The sequence below is a fragment of the Schistocerca cancellata genome, chromosome 5, assembly GCF_023864275.1.
Source record: "Schistocerca cancellata isolate TAMUIC-IGC-003103 chromosome 5, iqSchCanc2.1, whole genome shotgun sequence".
Classification (NCBI taxonomy): Eukaryota; Metazoa; Arthropoda; class Insecta; order Orthoptera; family Acrididae; genus Schistocerca; species Schistocerca cancellata.
Window position 1 is genome coordinate 413,510,912 of NC_064630.1, and position 17,909 is coordinate 413,528,820.

The 17,909-nt window shown below is 43.4% G+C and overlaps 1 protein-coding gene across 1 annotated transcript in view; it reads right to left on the bottom strand.

Moving 5' to 3' along the window:
* The window catches only part of LOC126187541 (putative glycerol kinase 5), a 417,517-nt gene extending 400,376 nt beyond the window's left edge, over positions 1–17,141 (bottom strand). Inside the window, exons 1-2 of the mRNA XM_049928689.1 lie at positions 16,808–17,141; positions 1,239–1,332 (exon numbers count right to left, since the gene is read on the bottom strand). Coding sequence (XP_049784646.1) covers positions 1,239–1,332; positions 16,808–16,909 — 196 coding nt within the window. The 5' untranslated portion in view covers positions 16,910–17,141. The remainder of the gene's footprint in view (positions 1–1,238; positions 1,333–16,807) is intronic.
* Between the last annotated feature and the right edge of the window lie 768 nt (positions 17,142–17,909).

Genomic DNA, 17,909 nt, shown 5'->3' on the forward strand with positions numbered 1-17,909 from the left:
ATGGAGCAGAGACGAATGGGGAATCATTCTAGCGACGATACGAGACGCGAAAGAAAATCCACTGACACAAACGACTTTGTCGAAGGGCAGATTATTATAGCCCGGGGCCTGGGAACAAAGCACCTTTGAATCGGCGGGGCTGGTCAGCTGTTCGCGTACTGCCGTCGTAAGTATCTATGGAAAGAAACTGAACGACGTTGGAACTAAGAGTACGCGAAAAGTCCATGCCTCATCACGGAACGTAAAGGACGGAGGATTGCCCGCTCTGTAAAGTAGAATAGGCGGCAATCTGTGGCAGATCTTACGACACAGTACAGTGCTGGTGCAGTGTTCCGGAGCACACAGTTTACTGCAAATAGCTGAATATTGTGCTCCGCGGTAAATAAACCCAACGTGTTTCAGTGTTGACCCAATGACATCGCCAATTAAGATCGGAGTGGGCAAGGCGTCATAGGGATTGGATCGTGCATGAATGGAAACGTGTCGCCTGGTCGGATGAATCACGTTTCGTGTAACAAAGCGTCAATGGTGAAAATACTTTTCTCGCCGTATTTATTTTGGTCCCGCTTGATCTCTTCTTCAAATGGTTCAAACGGCTCTGAGCACTATGAGACTTAACATCTGAGGTCATCAGTCCCCTAGAACTTAGAACGACTTAAACCTAACTAACCTAAGTACATCACAAACATCCATGCCCGAGGCAGGATTCGAACCTGCGACCGTAGCGGTCACGCGGTTACAGACTGAAGCGCCTAGAACCGCTCGGCCACAACGGCCGGCTGATCTCTTCTCCCTAGCAGTTTTGAGAGGTAATCATTCACTTCTCATTGTCCTAAACTGTACAGTGAACTTTGTTATGTTGTCCCTTTTTTCTCATTTTCTTTAGGTCGTGCTCCTCAGTTTTTATGAAAGGAATTTTCATGCACAGCACCACAAAGCTGCTGAAATCTTTGTTACGGACAATTTATGTCATCATCTGATGGACTTGAGAATAAAATTGTGTACACCTCATGTCTATTATTTAAAAAAAAGTTACATATCTAGTTACTGCTGTGGAGGCAACTGAATTATAGGAAACTACGCAATTACTTCTGGAAGAAGTGACGTCAAAGACAAGCGTCGTAAATAAGTTGGCGCTTAGGTAAGTATTTCTCTGGCTGACGGCAGTATCCAGTGAAGCGTAAACGAAAAATCAACTATATTATTTCTGAAGATAGCAGGGTATTTTATAGCCTGACCTGTTAGAGCACCCTTGAGGACGCCAAGAACTGCATCCCACAGCGTTTCGGGGTCGATTTCCACGTGGCCCGGCTCTGGATACAGTAGCTCCACCTGACCACAGAAAAAAAAAGAAAATCCAGAATTTGTAGCAGCTAAACTGATACCGTATCATACACGTCAGGACGATGCTATGTCGGTTTATCTCTGTAGTTTTATTCCAAACAAAAGCTTTTTGCGTTTCTGGTACCTCCTCCCGAGTCTCTAGAATCAATTTTATTTTCTCTCTATCGAGACAACTCGCGATCCGCTCAGTGCTATGAATACCTTGGAAAGTAGAAGAGGCATTGGCAGTTTGAAGCTTTGAGACGAATGGTGAGTTTTCAGCGTAGTTGTTACGAACAGTGTCCACCAAAGACGAGGCCCAGGTTCGACTTCTATTAATACATCTACATTAATAATCCGTAAACCACTACATGGTGAGCGGTGGACTATACTTCGTGTACCATACACTTTCCCTTTCCCGATCATCCGCAAATGGTGCGCAGGAATAAAGCTGGTTTTTGTTAAGTCTCAGTGCGAACTTCAGTATCACTAATATTACCATCATGGTCTTTTCGCGAGATATATACATACATACTAACTTGTAGCCCTCTGCTTCGCTCGTGTAGACTGTGCGTACGGTCTGCAAAGTTTTTTTTTATTTTCCTTTAATCGAATTTTATACTGTTCAAAAATTGGACCATCAACTAAACTTTTCATCCTAATGAAGGGGCCCGCATCTCGTGGTCGTGCGGTGGCGTTCTCGCTTCCCACGCCCGGGTTCCCGGGTTCGATTCCCGGCGGGGTCAGGGATTTTCTCTGCCTCGTGATGGCTGGGTGTTGTGTGATGTCCTTAGGTTAGTTAGGTTTAATTAGTTCTAAGTTCTAGGGGACTGATGACCATAGATGTTAAGTCCCATAGTGCTCAGAGCCTAATGAAGGGCATAGAAGCATGGTCTTTTCCGAATGTACTTCCAGCCAATAAGCGATTCTGATAGCTGGAGGTCTAGCGGTTCTAGGCGCTCAGTCCGGAACCGCGCGACTGCTACGGTCGCAGGTTAGAATCCTGCCTCGGGCATGGATGTGTGTGATGTCCTTAGTTTAGTTAGGTTTAAGTAGTTCTAATTTCTAGGGGACTGATGACCACAGATGTTAAGTCCCACAGTGCTCAGAGCCATTTGAACCAGTTTTTGAAGTTCTTTATTACCGGTAATGCTGCCTTTGAGTCCTTGTGATGATACTTCCATAAAAACTTTCATCCCCTAAAGTACATTTATTTACGAGTCAAATACCAGATTTCATAGATTTAGTTTCAAATATGTTTTAATGTAATGAAATATTTTCATAAAAATTTTCATCCCTTATTTCACCCCCTTAGAAGTTGATTGTCTAAAAAACATGGAAATACAAATTTTCTTAGTTTCAAAAAGGCTTTCACAATGAAATATTTCTATAAAAATTTCCATCTCTTATTTTACCCCTTAGGGGTTGAATTTCTACAAATACTTAAATACATATTATTTACGAGGGTTGTCCAGAAAGTAAGCTCCGATCGGTCGCGAAATGGAAGCCACAGTGAAAACCAGAAACGTTTTATTTGCAACAGTTAGGTACACCTACCACCTACTTCTATTCATAGTCGCCGCTCCAACTTCGAGTATTGTCGTAGTGTTGGATCAACTTTCCAATATCCTTGTCATAGAAACAGCCGCCTGTGCTTTCGGCCAGTTATCTGCACTGGTCTGCAGCTCGTTGTCTGTGGAACATTTTTGTCTTCATAGCCAGCGGTTCTTATGAGCAGAGATGAGACTCAAGGGGAGCCAATTACGGACTGTACTATGGGTGATCGAACATTTCTCATCGGAAACACTGCAGGGGCGTCTTCAGTGCCCCTGCAGTGTGCGGCCGAGAATTGACATGAAGAAGGTACTGCTCCACAGTTGTGTTATGTGGGCTGCACGACACAAGCGAAATCTCTAACCAGGCCCTCATACTTGACAGGAGACGCTATTCCCTATGAATCTTTACGACTTTACTGTTCACTCAAAACTGAAAAGAGCGACGCGACACGATCGACGGGCATAACTAGAGACACCGCCCAACACATCTGTGCAAAGCTTTACCGGATTTTCCCAGTGGTTTCCATTTCGCCACCGATCGGAACGTACTTCCTGGACAACCCTCGTATTTCAAACCAAGAAGCCAAATACAGAAATTCTTAGATTTAGCTTTAAAAATGCTTTTATAATTAAATATTTTCAAAACCATTTTTCCCGTATTTCATCCTCTTAAGGGACTGAATTTCCAGGAACACTAAAACTCGGATTTCCTTTATACCTAACCAAGGAGACAGATACCAAATTTCGTTGATGTACCTTTATTAATGCTTCGTTGTTGTTGTGGTCTTCAGTCCGAAGACTGGTTTTACGCAGCTCCTCATGCTACTCTATCCTGTGCAAGCTTCATCATCTCCCAGTACCTACCGCAACCCAGGCTACATCCTTCTGAATCTGCTTACTTTATTCACCTCGTGGCCTCACTCTGCGATTTTTACGCCCCGTGCTTCCCTCCAATACTAAACTGGTGATCCCTTGATGTCTCAGAATGTGCCCCGTCAACAGATCCCTTCTTTTAGTCAGTTTGTGCTATAAGTTTCTTTTCTCTACAGTTCTGTTCAGTACCTCCTCATCAGTTACGTGATCTACCCGTCTAATCTACCCTTGGGCCTCAACTCCCACACCAAATTTTTTTCTTTGGTTTCTGTTACTTCTTGCTCAGTGTACAAATTGAATGACATCGGGGATAGACTACAACCCTGTATCTCTCCCTTTTCAACCAAGCCTTCCCTTTAATGTCCCTCGATTCATATAACTGCCGTTTGGCTGTTGTACAAGTCTTAAATAGCCTTTCATTCCCAGTATTTTACCCCTGCTAACTTCAGAATTTCAAAGAGAGTATCCCAATCAAGACTGTCAAAAGCTTTCTCTAAGTCTACAAATGCTGTAAACGCAGGTTTGCCTTTCCTTAAGTCTATCTTCTGAGAGAAGTCATAGGGTCAGTATTGTCTCGTGCGTTCCTACGTTTCTCCGAAACCCACACTGATCTTCCCCGACGTCGGCTTCAACCAGGTTTTTCATTCTTCTGTAAAGAATTCGTGGTAGGATTTTGCAACCATGACTTATATTCGCAGCTGTAAGCATCGGCTTTCTTCGGGATTGGAACTCTTATGTTCTAGAAGTCTGGGGGTATTTCGCCTGTCTCATAGATCTTGTACACCAGATGGTAGAGTTCTGTCATGACTGGCTCTCCCAAAACTATCAGTAGTTCTTACGGAATGTCGTCTACTCCCAGGGCCTTGTTTCGACTTAGGTCTTCCAGTGCTCTGTTAGATTAATACAGTATCTCCCACCTCATCTTCATCTACGTCCTCTTCCATTTCTCTAATGCTGCCTCCAAGTTCATCTCCCTTGTATAGACCCTCTATATACTCCTTCCACATTTCAGTTTTTCCTTCTTTGCTTAGGACTGCTTTTCCACCTAAGCTCTTGACACTCATACATGTGGTTCTCTTCTCTCAAAAGGCCTCTTTAATTTTTCTGTAGGCGGTGTCTACTTTTTCGCCATTGAAATATGTTTCTAAATCCTTACATGTGTCCTCTAGTCACTCTTGTTTAGCCGTTTTGCACTGCCTGTCAACCTCAGCTTTTAGACGTTTGTATTCCCTGTAGCCTGCTTCCTTTGCTGCACAATTCAATATATCCTGTGTTATCTAATGATCTCCATTTCGCCTAATTGATCCTATGCTGCCTTCACTGTTTCATCTCTTAAAGCTACCCAGTCATCTTCTATTGTATTACTTTCCCCTGTTCTTGTCAACCGTTCCCTAATCAACCCTCTGAAACACTCAACAACCACTGGTTCTTTCAATTAATCCAAGTCCCACCTCCTTACTTTCCTAACTTTTTGCAATTTCTTCAGTTTTAATCTACAGTTCAGAACGAATGTGCTGTAGTCAGAATCCACATCTGCTCCTGGAAATGTCTTATAATATCTGGTTCCGAAAATTCTCTTACAGTTGTATAATCAGTGTGAAACCTTCCGGCGTCTCCAGGTCTCTTTCACGTATACAACCTTCTTTCATGATTCTTAAACCAAGTGTTAGCGAAGATTAATGAATGTTCTGTGCGAAACGCTTTAGAAATTCTTTAATAATGATTCATTTGAAAAATGTTTCCCCCATTATTTCGCCCAATAGGCGTTAAATTAAAAAAAAAAAAAAATGCTGAAGCAGTAATTTCTTTCTTTCTGACAGAAAAACCAAACACCAATTTTCGTAGTTCTAACTTCAAAATTGCCTTAATAGTGACATATTTTCAAAAAACTTTTCATCCGCTATTTCACTCCCATAGGGTTGGAATTTTAAAAAATCTCTTCTTAACCGCGCCTACAGTGTAAGATCAACGCCCTTTCTAACTTCATGTTTGTATAGTAGCGATTTGGGCTGGACGATGGTAGGTCAGTCAATCTGGACTTTTCCTTTTATACAGGGTGTTTGGAAATTCCCATTAGAAACTTCTAGGGATTGTAGAGGGGAGTGAGTAGATAAGTTTTTGAATTGGAATCCATGTCCGGAAATGCATCATTTCTGTGCTACTACCACTTTAAAATACGTTGGTTACGCGACTACTTTTATGAGTAATTAATTAGTCGTCACACAGTACATCAATCGTTTTATAATTCTACTCATTCAAAGCCAAAGAAACCGCTCGCGTACTCGTTGATGAGTTTTCTTCCACGTGATGCAGTTCGGTTTCTTCCGATTCGGGTGTGCGTCTCCTTGGACCACCAGTCACGCCTGCTGACGGTGAAGTTACCCTTTCTCGAAGCCGCTGCGTAATTGTGGCGAAAAGGGTATGCGATGGAGTCGGACGTCGTGGAGAACGATCTTGATAAAGATAACGAGCAGCTCTTCCACTCCCATGAGCTTCGCCATTCAAAAGGATCATGTCGGTGTAATCTGCAAACGTGTACTCAATCACGTTACTCTAACACTCACAGGTACGTGAACGAGACTTGAACCAGAACAGAGAGGTAGGACAGACGCCAAATGACATCAGCCGATCCGATGTAACCCCCTCCCTCCACCAGCCAGAGTGGCCGTGCGGTTCTAGGCGCTACAGTCTGGAGCCGAGCGACCGCTACAGTCGCAGGTTCGAATCCTGCCTCGGGCATTGATGTGAGTTATGTCCTTAGGGTAGCTAAGTTTAATTAGTTCTAAGTTCTAGGCGACTGATGACCTCAGAAGTTAAGTCGCATAGTGCTCAGTGCCATTTGAACCATTTTGAACCCCTCCCTCCATGACTACGCTGTTGCCTACCTACCTAGCAAACATGATTCCAAACGGCTGTATCACGGAAACAGTGCGTTTCCGACCATGGTTTCCTAGTCAAAATATTATGGACTAGCCCCTCCACAAGTCCAATAAATTTGTAACGGGAATTTTCGAACACCCTGCATACAAGGATAGTACAAATAAATAGTTTGATTGACTTTTCCAGGAACATACGCTCTCGGAATTTTAACAGTAAACCGCAACATACACTACTGGTCATTAAAATTGCTACACCAAGAAGAAATGCAGATGATAAACGGGTATTCATTGGACAAATATATTATATTAGAACTGACATGTGATTACATTTTCACGCAATTTGGGTGCATAGATCCATAAAAATCAGTACCCAGAACAACCACCTCTGGCCGTAATAACGGCCTTTATACGCCTGGGCATTGAGTCAAACAGAGCTCGGATGGCGTGTACAGGTTCAGCTGCTCATGCAGCTTTAACACGATACCACAGTTCATCAAGAATAGTGACTGGGCCGGCCGGGGTGGCCGAGCGGTTCTAGGCGATAGTCTGGAACCGCGCGACCGCTACGGTCGCAAGTTCGAATCCTGCCTCGGGTATGGATGTGTGTGATGTCCTTAGGTTAGTTAGGTTTAAGTAATTCTAAGTTCTAGGGGACTGATGACCTCAGAAGTTAAGTCCCGTAGTGCTCAGAGCCATTTGAACCAAGTAGTGACTGGCGTATTGTGACGAACCAGTTGCTCGGTCATCATTGACCAATCATTTTCAATTGGTGAGAGATCTGGAAAATGTGTTGGCCAGGGCAGCAGTCGAACATTTTCTGTATCCAGAAAGGCCCGTACAGGACCTGCAAAATGCGGTCGTGCATTATTCTGATGAAATATAGGGTTTCGTAGGGATCGAATGAAGGGTAGAGCCACGGGTCGTAACACATCTGAAATGTAATATCCACTGTTCAAAGTGCCGTCAATGCGAACAAGAGATGACCGAAACGTGTAACCGATGGCACCACATACCACCACGCCGGGTGATACGCCAGTATGGCGATGACGAATACACCCTTCCAATGTGCGTTCACCGCGATGTCGCCAGACACGGATTCAACCATCATAATGCTGTAAACAGAATCTGGATTCATCCGAAAAAATGACGTTTTGCCATTCGTACACCCAGGTTCGTCGCTGAGTACACCATCGCAGGCGCTCCCGTCCTTGATGCAGCGTCAAGGGTAACCGCAGCCACGGTCTCCGAGCTGATAGTCCATGCTGCTGCAAACGTTGTCGAACTGTTCGAGTAGATGGTTGTTGTCTTGCAAACGTCCACATCTGTTGACTCAGGGATCGAGACGTGGCTGCACAATCCGTTACAGCCATGCGGATACGATGCCTGTCATCTCGACTACTTGTGATACGAGGCCCTTGGGATCCAGCACGGCGTTCCGTATTACCCTCCTGAACCCACCGATACCATATTCTGCTAACAGTCATTGGATCTCGTCCAACGCGAGCAGCAATGTCGCGATGCTATAAACCGCAATCGCGATAGGCTACAATCCGACCTTTATCAAAGTCTGAAACGTGATGATGGTACGCATTTTTCCTCCTTACACGGCGCATCACAACAACGTTTCACCAGGCAACGCCGATGAACTGCTGTTTGTGTACGAGAAATCGGTGGGAAACTTTCCTCATGTCAGCACGTTGTAGATGTCGCCACCAGCGCCAGCCTTGTGTGAAGGCTCTGAAAAGCTAATCAGTTGCATATCACAGCATCTTCTTCCTGTCGGTTAAATTTCGCTTCTGTAGCACGTCATCTTCGTGGTGCAGCAATTATAATGGCCAGTAGTGTAATAAATAACAGGCTCTTGCAGCGTCTGCCCCTGGATTTGGATGAGCATTCTCGTGACGCGTTCGCGCTTATTAGACGAACGTCTGACGAGATGAGCAACTCTTCTTTGGATCTCTTCTTTAATTACTGTATCAGCCCTCTCTGGGAGCGGTCTCAAGCAGACGAGTAATATTCAAGTATCAGTTTAATCAGGGTTTTGTAAGTCGCTTCCTTCGTGGGTGAGCTACGTTTCCTAGGAATTCTTCGACGAACCGTCTGGCATCTGCCTCTCCGACAGTTAGTTTAACACTGAAGCGCCATAGAAACTGGTACAGGCATGCATATTCACCTCAGAGAATACGGCGCTGGGGTCGGCAATGCCTATATAAAACAACAAGTGTCTGGCGCAGTTGCTAGATCGGTTACTGCTGCTACAATGGCACGTTATCAAGATTTAAGTGAATTTGAACGTGGTATTGTAGTCGGCGAACGAGCGATGGGACACAGCATCTCACAGGCAGCTATGAAGTGGGGATTTTCCCGTACGACTATTACACGAGTGTATCGTGAATACCAGGAAACCGTTAAAACATCAAATTTACGACATCTGTGCGGCCGGAAAAAGATTCTGCAAGAATGGGACCAACGAAGAACTGAAGAGAATCGTTCAACGTGACAGAAGTGCAAATTGCTGCAGATTTCAATGCTAGGACATCAACAAGTGTCAGCGTATGAATCATCCAACGGAACATCATCGATATGGGCTTTCGGATCCGAAGACCCACTCGTGTACCACTGATGACTGCACGACACAAAGCTTTACGCACAGACGACTGCACGACACAAAGCTTTACGCCTCGCCTGGACGCGTCACCACCGACATTGAACTGTTGATGACTGGAAACATGTTGCCTGGTCGGAGGAGTCCCCTTTCAAACTGCATCGAGCGGATGGATGTTTGCGGGTATAGAGACAACCTCATGAATCGATGGAGCCTGCATGTCAGCAGGGAATTCTTCAAGATGGTGCAGGCTCTGTAATGGTGTGGGGCGTCCTTAGTTCGAGTGATGTGCGACCCCTGATACTTCTAGCTACGACTCTGACAGGTTACACGTACGTATACATCCTGTTTGATGTGTAACAAAGCGTCAATGGTGAAAATACTTTTCTCGCCGTATTTATTTTGGTCCCCCTTGATCTCTTCTTCAAATGGTTCAAATGGCTCTGAGCACTATGGGACTTAACATCTGAGGTCATCAGTCCCCTAGAACTTAGAACTACTTAAACCTAACTAACCTAAGGACATCACACACATCCATGCCCGAGGCAGGATTCGAACCTGCGACCGTAGCGGTCGTGCGGTTCCAGACTGAAGCGCCTAGAAACGCTCGGCCACACCAGCCGGCAGTGTACTTGGGGGTTCCACTTGATATACGGCTTTGTATGCATATTTCCACATATGTAGTGAATGTTACTGGTTCCAGCAATTCGGCAGTCAAGTAATCATACAGTAACTTAAGAGCCGAGCACTACATCTTCGATACTGTGCAATAAATCTCTTATACTGCAAAGAAGCTATTTGCTTTCCATATCTTGAGAAGTGATAGTCTGGAGCAAAACAAGAAAAAACTGTCCTGTAAACATGGGCTTCAAATGCATACTTTAAGAGCTATGTGCACTTTTCCATCATCGCTATTGCGAAACACATCTCTTCTACTACGTACCCATAGCTCTGAAAGTATAAATTTTTGAGCTCATGTTTACTAGACACTTTTTCCTTCTTTTAGTCCATATCACCTCCGCCAAAACCGAGACGTGTTTTTTAAGCAAGTACCGTTTTTAAATTTAAAAAAGATGTGCTAAGATATCTCAATAATTTTATTTTTACATGAAAGCCTGCGCCTTAATCTACTTTTCTACCTAATTTCCGTCAATATTGAGGCACTTGTCATAACGTTGTACCAGTTTTTGAATACCCTCCTCATAGAAGTCTGCCGCCTGACTTGTTAACCACTGTATCACCACTGTTTGGACTTTGTCATCGTCTTGAAGACGCTGACCGCCCAGGTGTTTCTTCAAGTGCAGGAACAGATGGTAGTCACTGGGCGCAAGATCAGGGCTGTACGGAGGATGATCTAGAGTTTCCCATCGAAAAGATGTGATGAGATCTTTGGTCTGATTCGCCACATGCGGACGGGCATTGTCTTGCAGCAAAACGATGCCCTTGCTCAAGTTGCCACGTCTTACGTTCTGAATTGAATGGCGCAGATTGTGCAATGTCTTACGGTAAGCTGCTGCATTGATTGTCTCATTACGAGGCAGGAATTCCACAAGCAGTACTCCTTTTCCGTCCCAAAAAAACTGTGCACATGATTTTCTGGGCAGAAATTGTTTGTTTAAACTTCACTTTTCTGGATGAATCTGAATGCTGCCATTCCATGGACTGTTGCTTTGATTCTGGTGTGATATAGGCCACCCATATTTCATCGCCCGTAACAATTTGGCTTAAGAAATCATCACCGTCGTCGTGATACCGCTCAAGGAAAGTCAAGGCACTGTCTGAGCGTTTGGTTTTGTGCACATCCGTCAACATTTATGGTACCCAATGTGCGCACTATTTTCGGTAATTCAAGTGCTCGGTCACAATGCCATACGAAACACTACGAGAAACATTAGGAAAGTCAACCCGCTAGGAGGAAATCGTGAAGCGTCTGTTTTCTCTCACCTTTTTGTCCACTTCCTGCACCAAACTTTCATTAACACCTGAAGGACGCCCACTCCGTTGTTCATCATGTACATTTGTGCGGCCATCTTTAAATGCTCTCACCCACTTTCTTACCATTCCATCACTCATAATGTTTTCTCCGTGAACTGCATATATCTCATGATGAATATCGATCGCTTTTTGGCTTTTAGCACTAAGAAATCTTATAACAGCCCGTATTTCACAGTCGGCGGGACTCACGATTATCGGAGGCATCTTAAACACTCAGTACACAAAGTAAACAAGGAAGAATCAGACTGTAATGGCGTCAGTGCGTAGACAACAGATGTAGGTACCCAGTGCGCATGCGCAGAACACCGACTGCAGCGCTGCGGCCGCGGTGAGGCAAAACGGTACTTACTTAAAAAAACACGCCTCGTATATGGAAAGCAAAGAGCTTGCAGTAGAAGAGATTTCTTTCACAGTATCGAAGGTGACGATGTGCTCATAGCTCTTCAGCTACATTTTTTTGCTTCTAATGCTTGCTCCTGTCTTATCCCTGAACATTGACCGTTCCTCCTGGGACAACCACTACAACAGCATCTTCTGTGAAGAGCCTCGTAGAGCATCTGACATTATCCACTCTAAGAAAAAACAAAAAGGAAATAAAGGCACACCACGAAGGGAATATCCGAATGGGGCAGAAATTGGTAGTTGTGGTGTACATGTACAGACAAACAAATAATTACAGTTTCGGAAAACCTGGGTTCTGCAGGCTTGGAATTGATCGACAGAGTTGTTGGATGTCCAATTGGTACGGTAGATCATCAAAATCCTGAGCTGGTTGGAGGGATCTGCCCATAGTGCTCTAAATGTTCTCAATTGGAGAGAGATTTGGCGACCTCGCTGGCGAAGACAGGGTTTAGCAAACGCTGAGGTGTAAGCCCAGGATAGCTTGCCATGAGAGGCAACATAACAGGACGTAGAATATTATCGACCTACCACTCTGCTGTAAGGGTGCCACGGCTGACGACCAATGGAGTCCTGCAATGAAATGAAATGGCACCCAGACCATCACTCTTGGTGTCTGGCCGTGCGGCGGACGACTATCAGCTAGGTACCGCTTTGTTGTCTGGAGCGTCTCCACACACATCTTCGCTGCTCATCAGGGCTCAGTTCGAAGCAGCACTCATCACTACAGACAATTCTACTGCACTGAATTAGACTCCAGCCCAAAGTCGTGTGGAGACGGTCCGGACAGTCGTGGGGTAGACGCCTGTTAGAGGATCAAACTCTTTCTCAAACTCTGTGTAATGTCTTAGGAGTACCCCTCAAGCCCACTCACCTTTCCTCTGTTCAGCTGCTTTAGTTGATTTTCTACAGTGCGTCCACTTATTTTGACATCTATCAGTTCAGTCTAGTAGTCACTTTAAATTTGTCGGTAAGTTTCATAATTCGCAGAATCAAATGGAGAAAGTTTCATTCCTGAATCATTTCGTATAGACGAGGACCATCCTTGGGACTGAATAAAAGAATTTCAACAGACGAGTTTCTCGATATTCACATTCGAAATATATGCAGTGGTTTGACAACAGGGGAATGTGTAAGACAGTGCTAAGCTCATGAAGAGAAGCAGAGAATCATTTAAGATATCTCGATACATTTTCGGGAGGAGAGCGGTATTACTCTTTTACACGTCCAATTTGAAGTACAAAGTGTCAGTACAACCGTAGGAAGAAGAATGAGGTCACTCCACCCACTCACACACACACGAGACTAACACGCGTGCGCACTTTTTGGCACCCTCAGAGTCATCTATGTTCGATAATGCTTACTCCGATACGAGCAGAGGCGGCGCAATGTTTCAGCAATGTGATTCGCCAGAATCTGTAGTATGCACGGGCCATTTGCAGGATAATAAGGAGGTGCCAATCTGTAAAGCACTCGCAGATAGATGATTTTACAACGCTAGTAGCGTATGGGTTCCAGATCCTTCGATATTATGTTTTGCCATACCCTAGTACTGCAAACGACTTTTTACCATTTCTCAACGACGGCTCTCATCCCTATAATGCTTACTAGTTCGTCTCCATGTGCAACAGTGTGAGGGAATTGCCTGATCACGTCTATTTCAGTCTAGAATACCATTGAACATGACTGCAAATCGCTTAGGAGATATATCGTAGATGGCCGACATGTTATTAACCCGCAGTGATACGAGTTATATGACACACTCGTGACATTTCAACATCATATACCGAATCTGAAAGATATTTTCTAATATGTGACATCGTAAAAGTAGACTCCGTCCGTAGGCCCACAGGTACTGACAGATCGCCGTGTCAACCTCTGCCAAAGGCGCCAATGGATGCGCCATGGCGTCAGCAGCACACCACTCAACCACGACTACCCGGTCAAGTAGCTCCTCAGTTGGCCACACGAGGCTGCCACCCCAACACGCACTCCCACCAAGGAGGAATCCCTGGCAGTACCGAGAATCGAACACGGGTCCTCCGCCAGGGAGTCAGCCGCGCTCACTACTCAGCTACGGAGGCGGGTGAATGTATGACATCAGACCAAATTAATATCGTATCTGTAACCTATATTTCATTATGTCTCATCCTGTAACTGTTCTGAGCAGCGTACGTGAACATAGTAAAAAATTCAATAAAGAACAGATTATATCTAAGGAGAAAAACGACAGTAAAATTAGTAAAATGTTAAACCTTATTGAAAATACGTGCGTCAGAAGTTGTTTACAACCAAATCAGTATAAAACTTAAATTCCACAACTATTTCAAACATATACTTTATCAAGAAATAAACAGTCATGGCTGCAAAACAGGTTTTATTATTTTATATGTGGGCGGCCAAACTTGCACAACTACATTTCTTACTTGTTTACATTTCGTGATACATTTCTTTAGGCCTGATCCCGTTTTGCTGTCCTTTCGACTCCGCCATATACAATGTAATCTACAGTCTCCTCACTTTTCAGTACATAACGTAAAGAGACAAACATATTACTCGCCTTGAATGCCGTTTTGGCTATCTTTTGGTTTGTTTTACTTTAATAGGGCACTCGACAAGGGCTACTACCTGGTGAGACTTTATGTGTATTTTAAATGTGACTTCCCGTGTAGTCAACACTATTTTACATCAGTAGTTCGTTTTAAAATATTCTGTGTGGTGTATATTGGTGTCTTACGGATAAGAACAGTTACTGGCTCCTGAATACTTACGGTTATTATAATCCATTTCCTTTTATTTTAGGGGTTACCACGCAATGTTCTTAAAACACTGACAATGGCGTTTGTCTGCTAAGACATTTGCGTGGACGGCAGCAAATGCGTTTAGCATCTGTTAAGTCCAAAATTATACTAAATCGGGTTCGTGGCATTTTCTAATAAGAGTTTTTATTTTTCTTTGTAGGCCAATCTGAAGATGCCTCAAACAAAGCGAAACACGTTATTGGCAAAATATAAAATAATAAAGCCCGTTTTGCAACCAACACTGTTTCTCTCTTCAAAACATTCATCACTGGTTGTTGCATCATACCGCCATGAATTGGAAAAAGTTCCATATACTTTTTCAGTTACTTTCAATCATGTTTCACAAGGGACTGAGAATTCTTCGAAAACAGATTAAGCGAAACGTTGGTTTCAAATTAAAAAAAAAGAACACTTCAGCCAAACGACGAGCACGCTTGGAAGCATAAATTACAATTTATTTATCTTCACTTGAGAATATTTCACTTGGTACTTCTTTCACGTGTACTTTTGTTCCGGATGCCCTGACTATAAAAACTCTTTCTTCATTCAAATGAAAACGAGCAGTAAGCAAAATATTTATTATTTAAAAATTACTAATAACTGTTAATACATTTATTCCACTGGGAGACAAGGAAAAACGTTTGCGATTGTCTACGGAAACCGGGCGTGCAGCTCTTGGCTCACAGCAATCGGCAGCCACGAATATCGTTCTTCAGGGCTCCAAAAATATGAGAATTGCGTGAAAAGAGATTGGGACTGTATGGAGAACGTGTAAGCGCCTCCCAACCATATTTTTCAGCGCACTCGAGACAACCTTGGCAACACGTGGGCCCGCCAACGCTGTAGAAGTTCCGCTGGGAAGCCTTTACACATCCTCTATACAGTCCCGAGCACTCCCTCTATTTTTGGAGCCCTGAAGAACGATATTTGTGACAGGCGATTTGCTTCGGACGAAGCACAATCATGGTTCCGTGGGCAACCGCAAACATTTTTTCATGAAAGCATTAACCGTCTTACTTCGCAGTGGGATACTGGGATAAATGTATTAACAATTACGGCGATTACTTTTGAAATAATAAGCACTTACTTGCTTTTTTCCCATCTGTCTCATTTTCATTTGGCTGGCCCTTATATTTAAATACAGTTTGGGGAAAAGAATCTAACTGCAATATGTTTATGGTCATAATCGTCACTATACCGTAGGCTTGCTTTTATTGTCGGTTTCAAGCCCTGGCAAGAAGTCAATGGTTTATGTTTCTTAGCGATGCATATTCCACAATGCTCCTTTATGGTGTGCCTTGATACGTTTAGAAGCTCAAATTTACAAAGTAGCTACTGGTGCCGTGGCTTTTAAGTTTTCTCAAAGGAGTTGTGTAATGATTTTTTCCTCTTCTCTTTGATATAGCTACCGTATGAGTTTAATTTAGGACATTGCTCTACGTTATCGAGTGCGTTACTAAATACAACTGCACAAAGGAAGGAAGGTCCCATTGGCGGCGAAGTCTCAGAGGCTGCTCACAGGTGGGAGGGTAAATCGGCAACGGAATTTTTCCCGTCATTCGCCATAATCGGTGTAGGGAAACCACAGGAAAACTAAATCAGGATGACTGGGTGGAGTTTTGAACAACGCACCTCTCGAACGCGAGTTAATTTTTCTAACCACTGCGCAGCTTATCTTTACATTCAACAGGTGGATTCTACGTAACATTCATATCGGATGTAGTGCGATGGTTTTTTGAAGAAAAAAAAAAAAAAAAACTCATCACTTTTGTTAAGATTTTATGCGTTAACTTTTACAGCTCTTGGAGAGTAGAATTTTTTGGCGATACGAAAATGAAAGCTTTTATCAGAGTTCTAGCTTTAAGAGCAGCGCGCTGCGATTGACCTTTTATCATGTCTCACGAAGAGTGAGATAAGAGCTAAATAAATTTGCTTTCTGCCCAACTGAGAAACAGGAGCTGTACAGTTACGACTGCCGCTCACCATTATTCTGATAGCGCTCTACCAATTCCAAAAATCAGAAAAATTAATAAGAGATTTGGGTTATTAAGTGTGAGATCACAAAGTATAAACCAAGTATATTACAAAATAAAATCTATCTTTTTTTCCTTATCGCTGACCTATGATGTATGGAATAAAGATACGTAAATTACATGGCGTTGACTTCGATGTATGCAATTACAAGTACAGGGATACCAAAACGTGATCATGTCTTATTAAAAAAAAAGTAACAGGAAATGTGTCTCAATCCGTAGGGTTTAAAATTTCGCGCTACGGCATTGTTGGACTGAATCCCTGCAGGCGTCGCGAAACACACTGGAGTCTCATGTATTGCTAGCATTACAAACGAATCCTTTGAGTAAGTTACCAACTCACCTGTCTGACAGCTGTACCAACTACCGATGTGGTTTCGTCAAGAATGTGACAGCGAATAGTTGTTGTGCCCACGTCCAAAGCAGCAACAAACAACCCGTCCATCGCGTCAACACAGCCAGGTGGGTAAATACAACTTGTAAGCTACCTTGTATGTAATGATGTCTGATCTTTGGGGTCAGTTCCACTTCTCACTTTGGACGTATTGCACAGTATTTTCAACTCACTGTTGCCTACAATCTTGCACATTGAGCGATATCCGCACTTCCCTGCAACGCCTGACTGCTCACGCCACGCTACTCCTGTCAACCGACTAATCCATGGCTATGAAACAAGCGCTCGCCACTATTCAGCTGTTTCTTCGCGCATGCGCAGAGGTGTTTCTTGTGACTTGAGAGAGTGATGTGAGGTGCCTGTTAATCAAATTTCGCGTAGCGAGTTTGAGTTACAGGGCATTGTAAATACCAAAAGAAATTATATATTGAGATAACACTGTTTTGGAATTACTATACGTGACGCCGGCAGGTTGCTATCGTTGCCTGGTCTCCAGTAATGTGTAATTTTATTCATCTTTTGATCTCGGTGTAATTGTGTTATCAAAATAGTGAAGTAACGTCAAAGGGGTTAAAATTTTAAATTTCTTCCAGTTGACCTAGGTATCCATTAGCAGAAAAAATATTAAAAATATAAGATATATTACTTACATACCAGCCACTACATCTCGGCGTAAAAGCAATCGTACACTCCCTTTCTTTCATTACAATATGTTAATGTTCTCGCCTAGACAAAGCATGGAACTATACCACTTTCATGGGTAAAATTGCACTAACGTTGTCGGCACCAACAATTTCCGAAAATCAAACCCCTACAACGAGTTCTCAGTTCGACATACTGTTGCAAGTATATCAGTGTAGTATGTGACTACAGTTGCAGAAACCATGATGATTTAGCATGCGTAAATTTTGTTGACATCAATCACGTTGACCATAGTGAAGTTCAAACGTGTAATCTTCATAGGATATGTGTACAGTGAATTTAAGGAAAGTACTCGGGAGCAGTGATTATCCTCTTCCATTTCAAGATCTCAAATATCAGTGTGTTAAAC